A 12046-nucleotide genomic window follows, 5' to 3' on the forward strand; every position below is an offset into this window, starting at 1 on the left:
TTTTGTCTTAGGATTTATTTTGTCTGAAAATAGCATAATATAGATGGTTAGTATTTGCCCCACATGATTTTCCCCCCACCCTTTTACTTTCAGTTTTGCCTGTCCTTATGTAAACCAGTGCTTCTAAACATATCTATGGTGAAGGATCAATTGTTTTTTGTTTTTCCTCCAAGACTTTATAGGCTCCAAGACTTTTGTAAAATATTTTTTAAAATAATAAATTAATGAAATTCTGGAAATTTATTTTACTAAAATTAAAATATAAATCAGATATTTTAGTATTAGATTCCACACACATAAAATGACAAATGCCTTAGAAAATTTCATAAACTTTTTCAAAATTTCTGGGCTGGCCGAGTGGTTCAGTTGGTTAAGAGTGTGAGCTCTGAGCAACAGGGTCGCCGGTTTGATTCCCACATGGGCCAGTGAGCTGTGCCTGAGCTGAGCTGCCAATAGGTGGCAGGATGGCTCAGCTAATGAGATCATGTGCTCCTAACAACAAGGTTGCCAGTTGACTCCCACATGGGATGGTGTGCTACACCTATCCTCAACTAAGATTGAACATGGCATTTTGAGCTGAGTGGCCACGAGCTGCCGACAGGCGGCCGGATGGCGACTGGACTTGAAGCTGAGCTAGCTGTGCTCTCCCCAACTAAGACTAAAAAACAATTTGGCTGTTCCCCTTTCCCAATTCCCCAACACTGTTCCCCATCCCCAATTTCCCAATTAGAAAAAATGTTTCTAAGACACTATCATCTTCTAAACACATCTGTTGAGGCCTTCAATTATCACCGCCACACTTTTGAACATCAGTGTTGTAAACCGCATATACCAGGATTTTGTTCTGCTATCTGGTCTAACTATCTGTCTTTTAATTGGCAAGTTTGGCCCACTAATAGTTATTGGTACACTTGGGCCTGTTTCTTTCGCCTCTGTACGAGGTCTGACAATTAAGTTCGCAAACTCATCCTAGAAAAAGTGCTGCATACCTCGTTGCTGAATATCATTATGGACACCTTCAAGCACTCCCCTTGGGAAGCTATGCACACACACCAGTGCCTAGTCCACGCTTCAAAGCAAGTTGGGAACTCTTTTTCTGGAATGGCCATCAGAGCTGTCGTCGTATTACCCTTGATGTTCTGAATGTCATCAAAATGTCTTCCTTTCAATATTTCCTTTTTCTTCAGGTAAAGAAAGAAGTCATTGGGGGCCAGATCAGGTGAGTAGGGAGGGTGTTCCAATAGTTATTTGTTTACTGACTAGAAACTCCCTCATAGACAGTGCAGTGTGAGCTGGTGCATTGTTGTGAAGCAAGCAAGAGCCATGAATTGTTGGCAAAAAGTTCAGGTCATCTAACTTTTTCACACAACCTTTTCAGCACTTCCAAACAGTCAACTTGGTTAACTGTCCAGTTGGTACAAATGCATAAGGAATAACCCTCGATATCAAAAAAAGTTAGCAACATCGTTGCAACAAGTTTGTGGACTAAATTGTCAGACCTAGTCTCCTCTCTTCCCCACCACCAAGTTGATGTGGTCTTGAATTATAATTTGAGATTATGGGTATTTTTTTCCTTTGGCCCTCGCTTTATAATGAGTTTGTGTCCCCCAGAATTCATATGTTGAAATCCCCAATGTGATGGTGTCTAGCGGTAGAGCCTCTGGGAGGTGATTTGGTCATGAGGTTGGAGCCTTCATCAATGGGATGTCCTCATAAAAGAGGCCCCAAAGAGATTGATCCTTCACCCCTTCCACCATGTGAAGACACCTGGAGAAAATGGGAATCTATGAACCAGGAAGCAAGTCCTCAACAGACACCTAATCTGTCAGTACCTTGGCTTCCAGCCTCCAAACCTATGAGAAATGTTTGCTTCTAAGTCACCCAGTCTGTGGTTTTCTGTGATAGCAGACAGAACGGATGAAGACACCAGGTTTACCAAGATATGTCTTGCTCACCTTTCCCTCTGTTTACCTCCTACCGCACTTCCTAGGTTTGTTTCTTCTCATATTTAAGTACTTCACCTAAAATATGTAAATGGGGGCCTTTGAGCAGCTAGACATAAAATCATAAGTTCCAAGTTCTTTTTCTTTAGTCCTTAAAAATGTAACTGCACAAACAGGGTTGCTGCTGAAAATTTTGAATGAGTCCCAGCTATTCAGGCTTTGTTCTGCTTATTCTCTCTGGAAGCTTTCAGAATGATCTCTGTCTTTGTTCACCTTAAATTTTACTACCTGGCAGTGAAGATGGAGGAATATTCTAGATATGTAGCAACATGAAACAATCTCACAATGTGATGATACATACACCGTCATTCCTTTGACATAATGTTCAAAACCATGCAAAATTAATAGTAAATTGTTTAGGGATGCATATATATGGCAAACTTGTGAACAGCAAGGAAAGGATAAGCCCAAAATCCAGGTAGTGTTTCTCTCTTGGTGAGGGAAGGAACTCTACCAGGAGAGGTCCATGGGATGGGGCAGGGCGCATGAGGGTCTGATATAGTGGTCAAGTGCTGTGTCCCAGCTGGGGTGAGAACACGAGTATTCTAAATACTTTACACATACTTTTCCATGTCTATACAGTAAACATAATGTAAACATTTCCCTTTATGACTGGTTGACTAGCAATGGCTCACAGGTTAGGATATGGGGAACAGGGGGGCGGCAGGTCACACACCCTATGGGAGTAGCTGTGGTGGTCACTCAAGGCCCAAGCTGCCATAGATGAATCAGGGATGGAGACGGGAATGGGGGAGCTCTAAGTCTGTTCTAAATTGAGAAGTATACCTAAGCACCTCTGGGCTCACCGTCATACCCCACGGGGGAATGAAGTGAATGAACCGGCACCAGCTACTCTCAAGCTTGGCTCTGAACCTTTTCTGGAACCCACACCTCAGCATTTCCTGCCAGTCTAAATACTCAGTCGGCCTGAGGCGAAGGAGGCTGCTCTCAGAGCCTCTGATTCCACTGGGTGGACAGCCTTCTGGTCACTGGTCCCTAAAAGGTCCCCAATATCCAGATGTCGCTGACCCAATAAGAGACTCATAATTTCACCCCAAAGTCCAGCATGAGCACATCTTCTAACAGGTTTTCCCGCCCCTTTGACATTCTCCCAAGGAGCCTGCCATGGTTCTCTGGGCATCTTCCAGGTACCCAACAGTAAGTCTGTGAACTCGCTTAACTGAATTTTTTGTTAGTCCATTTCCCTCCCCTAGGTGATGACTTTTAATTAACGATGCGTTTCTTAAAGACCAGCCATAGAAGGAGGCACGTGACCAGAAGAACTGTGTCCAGAAGAGCTTTTATTTGTACGGAACAGTTTTAAAAATACAGAATAAAATAGCTTTATCTCTACTATTATTCACAACATCTGGTCCAAATATTACATATTTTTAAAATACTTAAACGTTTAATGAAGCCATGTTAGAAAAACAATATGAAAATTCTTTTTAAAAACTCCATAAAAGAATTACACATCTCAAAAAACAACCCCACCCAAATACCCTTGGTATGCAAAAAAAAAAAAAAAATCAAAACAAACAAAAAAAAAAACAAAAAAAATCCCAGAAAGGTACATAGCCAAAGTCAGTCACAAAAACTCAAGGAAAATATAGGCATCCCCACTGTTTTAAGAACAGTCAGAAATTTATTAATATGTCAAACAAAGGTTGTTATAAACAAAAAAACCCAAAACGGTATTAATTTGAACTGCCAGTAAGATGGCCACGCTGGGAAGGGTGTACTAAGTGCTGGGAAACACACACAGGAATTCTAAGGATGCTGAAAGTTACATATGTAGTGATGACGAGGCACAGTCAACAACAACCTAGGACAGGAATGTGTGTGAGGCTGCTGAAAAGGGATTCCCAGCGCTAACGTGCTTTCTGGGTCCATGGGTGGAAACTGAACACTGGCAAAAACGGGTGGTCTTCTTGCACTACTCAGGCTGTGACTGCAGGAGGGGTGGAGGGTGGGAGACGTCCTGTTCCCCGTGTCCAAATCCCAAGGGGACAGGGCATAACACGTGCAGCACGTGAAACTACAGGCTCTTCTCTGAAGCCCAGGGGCAGCTCCCTGCCAATGCGCATGACCACGTGTGTCAAGAGGGCGTGGCTGAGCATGCGCACCGGGCCTCGAGCGACAACCACGCCAGGCCTGAGTGCACACCCCAAGCACAGCGGCCTGCAGGATGCTGCCTCTCCTTGTGCCAGGCAGGTTCTGGAATGAGGCTCCCACCACAGCTCCTTATTCACCTCCCATCTGGCCTGGCCACTCTTGTGGCATTGATATTAAGGAAGATTATAGTTGCCAACTTCAAGTCTAAGTTGCTAAGTACCGATATTTCAGCAGGGACATGAATTAAAGAAATAACAACTTAGCTTATGGTCATAAAATATATGCATGGGTAAATAAAGTATACACACATACTAGAGATTCATCAATGGAGAAATTCTATCATCACATGACATTGTCATGAAAATCATATCATTCCCTCCCTGGAAAACTGTGACTATTATCCTGGGTAGAAATGTTATTTTACTATATGGAAATACTGTAATATTCATGCATAAATCAAGTTGTCATCATGAAAGTCAGTATTCTACAGTATAAAGCAAATCCTGTGTGTGAATTTGTTATCATGAAAATGGGAAACCATCAGGACCCATGATGCTTCATTCTAGTTGACCTGGTTAAGCCACTTCTCTTGCCTTGATCCATCATAAGAAACTTAACTAAAAGTTGACATTTGAAACCCTCTTAAGATTCTGTACCAACGATACTAAGTTTAACTCCCTAGTAAAAATGAAAATGAAAACTGCTTACGAAGACTGGAGCCACTGCCCATCATTCTGTGAACCATGTTAGGTATTTTATCAAAACCAGTGCTGGAGGTCTCCCTTATCTACTCCTTACTGTGATACGGCTGCACCTACTGTCCTTACACTTTCAATTTACTTTGCACATCAGGATGGCTTGCGTAAATGTAAAGATGGTGGGTAGGTGGCCACTGTGGAAATTGGAGACTGAACGCCCTGCCCAGGGGCATTTACATATAAAATATTTTAAAACATTCTACTGGTCAAACAAAGCAGGCTGGGTGTGTAGCCTCAGCAACACAGGCCAACAGTTAAAAGTGGGAAGTGAACAGGGACAGACCACGCATGGGTACCACGTCTCGCAAAACCTCCCCTCCAGGTGGTGTGCTTAAACCCAAGAAGCAGATGAACACAGTTTTCTTTCAATTAGGCTCATTCTGTCGCATAGTTGCTAGCAGGAGGACCACTTCCTGAAATGGTTGGTGGGTGCTGCACGTACAAGATTTATTAGTTATCATGAGACTCCAACCACTCAAGCACAGGTGAGTTTCACAGGCTGCACAGAAAGTACCAGACTCAAAGGAGCCTCTAGTCAGGCTGCCCTCTTTCATCCGCGCCTCCTGTCCCCTTCCATCAGCCCCCACTGCTGCCCTTGGACAGAGAATCTAAAGTTGGCCCCAGCGAAAGAAGGGCAAAAACCCTGTTTCCAACAGGTGGCGTGGGTACAGGGTTTCCCTCCACATGTGAATGCTTGCAGACACCCCCTGGACCAGCAGACTTGAAACTTCCTAATAAAACCTGACTCAAGGAGGGGTTTCAGAAGGGAGTGGGCTTCTGGATGTCTGAAGCACATACGTATCCTGAGTGTTACCCGCTGGTTACTAGGCTGAAGGGGACATGTTTGTTTCTGAATTACTGATTGTTCAGATGCTTTCATTTGAGTATCTGGTCCTTCTGCTTACCTACAGAGCTAGAATACTACAAATCTCTGACATGTGTAACAGCTTTCCTCATTTTTCAGAGCTGAGAAACTGGAGATGCTGAGCAAAAATAGCAATAGAAGGAACTGAGAGCAACTCAGTCTAGGAGGGCTGTCAGCCTCGAGGGCTTACCAAGCTAAAGGGATGGCCATCCTTAACCAGTGTGCTTCGAAATAAACTATGCATCAAATACACTTAAAAAAAAAGTAACATACAAAATTACATGTAATTTACAATCTAAGTTCTTATTCTGTTTAAGGTCTTGGCAAACAATGAAGTGGCTCTGAAGTGTTCTTGCCAGAACAAGTCTTGAAGCCCCAACTTTCCAGGAGCCAAGGAGGCTGCAGTGACACGATGCTGCTGCCGGTGCCGCAGAGGCAGCCACGGGGCAGAAGATGCACCCTGTGGACACTAGGCTGCTGAGACCAGAACCACGTCCCACTGATGGGAGACAGAGATGCCCACTGCTGTCCAAGTCTCAACTGCTCAACCAGGTCAACGCACACTTAGGAAGCCCGACCTCAGGAAGCGAGCTCACTACTGTATGTCTCAGACTTTCCCTTTGGCTGAAAAATTTCAAACCAAATTCAACTTTAGTAACCTTCCCCCCCGCCCCCCCCGAAAGAATTTAGTGTTATTTAATTAGAACTCAACAGAGGGGACCCTGGTGGCTGCCTTTCCACCACCTTGTGCAATAAATAACTGAAACAAGAAAGGCAGCATTTGGCCAGGAGAGCTCATCTTCCCATCTGCAAAAGCAAGATCCAGTGGACACGCAACATGGCAACCCACAGAAAGTCTCCTTAAGCCTTAACTGCCGGAAATAACTTGCAACAGAACTGTTGGTGATGAATTTACCAGGATGCCAGGCCATCCACTATGGCGGCTCTATTTTTTACCTGCCCTGGCTTCCCTTCTTCACGAAACAAATTCACGTACAACATACCCCATGGTTTCTGGGCTCTGGTCCAGTAGTCAGTTTTGATAAATAGGTTAGGCATTACAGTATTTACACTTTCATGGTGTCAAGCAATACAAAACACAACCACAAGAATGGTTACTGGCCTTCAAAAGCCATGACAACAAGCTTCCCTGATGGTGTCCACAGCTCTACAAATGCTGGTTCTTTCCTTAATGGGAGGGAGAGGGTGGAGCACAAGTAATAGGGATGCAAGGTCAGAGGGTCACATGGAAAAACACTGATTTCAAAAATCTGCTATAGTCAATAACATTAAATAGGAATAAAATCTTGTATTTATAGACATACACAACAAGAACTGACATCCACATGACAGCAGAGCCAAGACTCCCATAAACATCTGGCTGGTGCCCTTGTGTGGTACTCTATACCTGTTGCACCAGCCAGGGGTGATAAATGCCAGATAGTGTCTCAGCTACTAGTGAAAAACAGGCCAATATGAAATGTGCTGGCCCACCCTGGGCCAGCGCGGCACCGAGACGGAGCAGTTGAGGATCAGATACTGACTTCAGGTCCTTCCCCTTCCCCTCCAATCCCCCAAACAGGTTCCCAATCTAATACGATCTGCACAGACCTTACCCAAGCACAAATCTGGGCATAGTAACCATATCACTGTTTTCAATCAGATCAACAGCCTCCTTCTACAGGAGTATCAGGGAAAACAGAACCATATTTGACCTGTCAGTTGGGACAAGGCGCAGATACTTGCTCCTTGACCACAGGAGGTCTCTGCAGTTTGGGTCAAGGTCAAATAAAAAACTAGCAGGTCCAGGTGCTTCCAGGACAGAAAGCCCCTGGACCCCGGAGGTGGCTTATAGGAAAGCTAGGAGTAGTGGAAGGGGACTGAAAACAAGCAATTGCAGTGGATTTCAAACATCCACTCCCACAGGAGGACAGGAACTATCAAATTCAGTGACCACGGCCAGCAGCAGACACTCTCAAGGGCAAGGGGTCAGGACTTAAATAAAGAGATAGGCAGACACCATATTAGACATGATCACCACCACAACAAAGAAGCTATTTGCAATCTGTCTTAGCTCTGGGGTGCAGGATGGAAATGCAGATATACAAACATATATGTTACTGCTTGTTACTCAGCAAGGAACTAGATTCATGCCTCACTGCGGCCAGGCCACAGGGTAAGCTACGGCTATACCGTGGCCTGCGAGTCCTCGTCTGAACTCCGGCTGTTCGCGCTCTTCCTGAGGCCTTTCCACGTGTAGCCCATGAAGGTTGGGCTGATGGGTAAATAGCTGAAGCATCTGTATTTTTTAATAATGTTCATGCCAAATGGCAAATCGTAGGATTCCATGCCGTCGAGTGACTTGCTCCCTTTGCCCACGCCCTTCTTCCATTTCCTGATTCCTCTTTCCTCTGGAGTGCCTGTGGAACACACATACATCAAGACAAAGGAACGTTTAACAGCTCTACCAAGAATTGAGACTCTCCGACATGCTGTCTCACAGATGGAGCCTGCCGGGATGGCGCCAAAGCACACTTGATGGCACTCAGCTCTCCGGGTGCCCAAACCAGGGATCTAAGAATCGCTGGTCCATCTTTGTTCCTCTTGCTCCACATTCAAAAGCCCTCCCGATGCCTTTGCTGTCGCCTTGTCCTTCCACATGAGCCATATTCTCAACTTTCACTGTTGAGGTCTGGCCCAGGCCATGTCGCGGCTTTGCTGGGTCATTACATCAGTCTCTTAACTGGTTATCCAGTCTTCTGTCTCATCTCCCATTTCCCTAAATCTGTTCTCAAACACTGTGCAAAAAACAACACAAAAAAAACCTTTCTCTAAAATGCAAATCTGATCTTGCAAAATGGGGCCCAGAGTATTTGTTATACCACCTATAATGCCTTCATCAGCTGGTCATGGCACCTCCATGCCCCACCCCCCGCAATGGAGACATACCAAGTTTTACACTGCTTGCCTGTATTTCAGCGCGTGCACTTGTTGCACTTGTCATATATTCCCCCACTTGTCAGACTCCCGTGCTCCTGGGAAGGTGAACTTCTCCTGGTGTAACTCTGGGCCCCTCTGTACCCTTACTGATGAGTCAGGGAGAAAGATCTGGGCCCTCAGGGCTCAGCAGCTCCTGGACTTTTTTACAGATCTGGTGCAGAGGAGTGTTACATGTGCTCTGAGCTGTATGGATACCTAACACTCTACTTCTGTGCCCAAGCCTGGGTGATGAGCTCGTGCCTACGGGGCAGTATTTAGGATCCTCAGTACTTTCTTACATCCAAGCTATGTCCTCCCATCAGTGTTTCAGTAAGAAAGCTGATTCTAATTTTCATCTCTCTGACTTGTGTGCCTCTCCCTCAATTAGTTCTGACTTAGGAGAGAAAAGAGGGTATTAGTTATTGACCCTCATAAATCTAACACTTTCCACCTATTCATACATGTGATTCCCTCTGTTGGACGTGTTCATCCCACTTCCCAAGCAACCTCTTGATTGAGGCTTTTTGGAGGTGGATTGTTTTAATGGTAAAATCTCAATAAAACCTTCAAGTTCAAGAACAAGTGTCATCCTTCCTTGATGGCAGGTGAGTCTACCAGGGCAGCGTCTATGGCAGCATTTTACAACGGTACATAGCAGCCTCCTCTAGGAAGCTGGGAAGCCTGCAAGGCAGACCCATGTCACATACTAGTCCATCACCTAGCGCTTTGCACAGAATGCACCCAGCTGAGAAACAAGAGTTGTGGGTACCGGACGGATGCTGCCTGCACACATCTCTCAGTCATGCATCCTGGCACAGGCTTGTGCCCACCCTACTCGCTGTCTTTTGGTCTCAGCTGGCTGGGGCCTGCCTTAGGAAGGACTCATTTAAGGCACCCAAGGAGGAGACGTGCCGTGGGCTGTTACCAGCTGGCTCCGAGGAGGGTGTGAACTCGAGGAAACTGAACTGCAGAGCGCTGGGCAAGGCTGTGCAGGGAGAACAAGCAGCCCGGAGTGCGCCCAAGGCACCCACTGCCACCTTTCCAACGGGCAAGGAATTTACTTGATGTCTCTTATTCAGCAAGGGGGAAAGCAACCCAATAAGTTATTAACAAAAAAGCTGATTCATAAAAGAAGGTGGAGAGTGTCATCTTAACCACTTTAGAAAAGACAGTTTTAACCAGTGATGGCTTTGAACTGACTTATTCTTCCTGCTTCCCCTATTTATTTGGCAAAAAAAAAGGAATCCACATATGTAATAAGCATGTTTGATATACACCACATACCTGGGATGGTATTATCCAAAATAAAAGCTACACAGCCTCCTACAAACATAGCGGTTGTGAGAAGGACGTTCAACACTTGATCAATTCCTGTTATCCCTAGAAACAGAACACAGTAGTTAGGTCGCTGGCAGCTGAGATAGGCCTGCTTCTCTCTGGTAAGGAGCAGTGGGGTGAGCACTAATCGCCAGTCAATGCAGTGCACAAAAGTGTAAATTCTCGGTGTGCATGTATAAATTTTTTGCCAGTGATGCTTTAAACTACTGTGAATACCTTCAACAATGATAAAAAGTCACCTCCATAAGGAAAATGCCTAACAATGGTGCATAGATGATAAATCTAACAGTGAAAAGTTCACCCTGTAGGGCTGGTCGAGTGGCTCAGTTGGTTAAGAGTTGGCTTAAGAGCGCGAACTCTGAGCAACAGGGCTGCCAGTTCAATTCCCACATGGGCCAGTGATGCTGCGCCCGAGCTGAGCTGTCACTGAGCTGCCAACAGGTGGCAGGATGGCTCAGCTGGTATAACAACAAGATTGCCTGTTCGATGGTGGGCTACACACACCCGCAACTAAGACTGAACTTGGCACCTTGAGCTGAGCTGCTGCCTATATGGCTCAGTGGATAGGGCGTGTGCTCTTAACAAAGCTGCCAGTTAGACTCCCGCATGGGATGGTGACTAAGCCCACCCGCAACTAAGACTGAACTCAGCACATTGAGCTTAGAGGCCATGAGCTGCTGACGGGAAGTCAGATGGCGACTGGTGCCCTCCACAATGAAGATTGACGAACAACAACTTGGCTGGTCCGCCTCCCCAATTCCCCAACACTGCTCCCCTCCCCCAATTCCCCAATAAAATCTTTAAAATAAATGAATAAATACATAAATAAAGTTCACCCTGTAATGAACTATGAAGCCACTGATGGTATTTACAGATTGAAAAAAAAAAAGTAAAAAATGGCTGTTGTAAGGCTGAAAAAATTACATAACGAATAAGAAGACAACAAAAATATTTATGGTATTTGCAATAAAACAAAGGCTTCTCAGAATCCTGTGTTACTAATTTGTGCTTAGCTGCTTTTAATTAAGAGCAACTAGATTTATAAAAATATCACATGAATGTGATATATTAAAATATCAAAAGCAGCAAGAATCTCCTTGTTATTAGTTCACATATTTCTCTATTTAAAATACCATGGGCTGGCCCAGTGGCTCAGTTGGTTAAGAGCTTGCTCAAGAGCGCGAGCTCTGAGCAACACGGTCACCAGTTCGATTCCCACATGGGCCAGTGAGCTGCACACGAGCTGAGCTGCCAACAGGTGGCAGGATGGCTCCGCTGGTGAGAGCACGTGCTCCTAACAACAAGGTTGCCTGTTCGAGATGGTGGGCTATGCCCACCTGCAACTAAAATAAGACTGAACTTGGCACCTTGAGCTGAGCTGCCGCCCGGATGGCTCAGGGGCCAGAGCGTGCGCTCTTAACAAGGCTGCCAGTTCGACTCCTGCATGGGATGGTGGCTACACCCACCCGCAACTAAGATTGAACACAGCATCAAAAAACAAAAACAAAAATAAAAAATAAAATAAAATACCAGGAATGCCTAAAAATTGTATACATATGACTTGTGTTCATCTTGTGTTATCAGTATATATTGAGTATTACCATTTTAAAAGTTTTTCCTTTCTTAAAATGTGTATACATTTTTTTGGCACCCTCTGTGTATAAACCAGCAATTCTACTCCTAGATATATACATATAGCCCAAAGAATTGAAAGCAGTTACTCAAACCAATAAGTCAATCCTCATTATTGGCAAATTCTGTTCTTGTGAATTTGCTTACACACCAGAATTTATTTGTAAAGCCAAAATGAATACTTGTGGTGCTTCCAGTCATTCATGGACATGCAGAGAGCAGCAAGAAGGCCATGATGTGCCTTATGGAGAAACTACGTGTGTTAGATGAGCTTCGTGTAGGCACCAGTTACGGTGCTGTTGGCCGCCGCTCCCCTAGGAGCAGTAGTTCAGGATTTGGTAATTCCATGCTCACGG

General features: G+C 44.9%; 1 protein-coding gene across 6 annotated transcripts in view; it reads right to left on the reverse strand.

Annotated features, from left to right (window-relative positions):
* Nucleotides 1-3284: 3284 nt before the first annotated feature.
* SLC23A2 (solute carrier family 23 member 2) overlaps nt 3285-12046 on the reverse strand; it is a 122224-nt gene continuing 113462 nt past the window's right edge. For all 6 annotated transcript variants that reach the window (XM_019644622.1, XM_019644623.1, XM_019644621.1 and 3 more), the window contains 2 exons: nt 10005-10100; nt 3285-8161 (listed from right to left, as the gene is read on the reverse strand). In XM_019644622.1, coding sequence (XP_019500167.1) covers nt 7929-8161; nt 10005-10100 — 329 coding nt within the window. In that variant the 3' untranslated portion in view covers nt 3285-7928. The remainder of the gene's footprint in view (nt 8162-10004; nt 10101-12046) is intronic.

Source organism: Hipposideros armiger, unplaced genomic scaffold, assembly GCF_001890085.2.
Source record: "Hipposideros armiger isolate ML-2016 unplaced genomic scaffold, ASM189008v1 scaffold_89, whole genome shotgun sequence".
Classification (NCBI taxonomy): domain Eukaryota; kingdom Metazoa; phylum Chordata; class Mammalia; order Chiroptera; family Hipposideridae; genus Hipposideros; species Hipposideros armiger.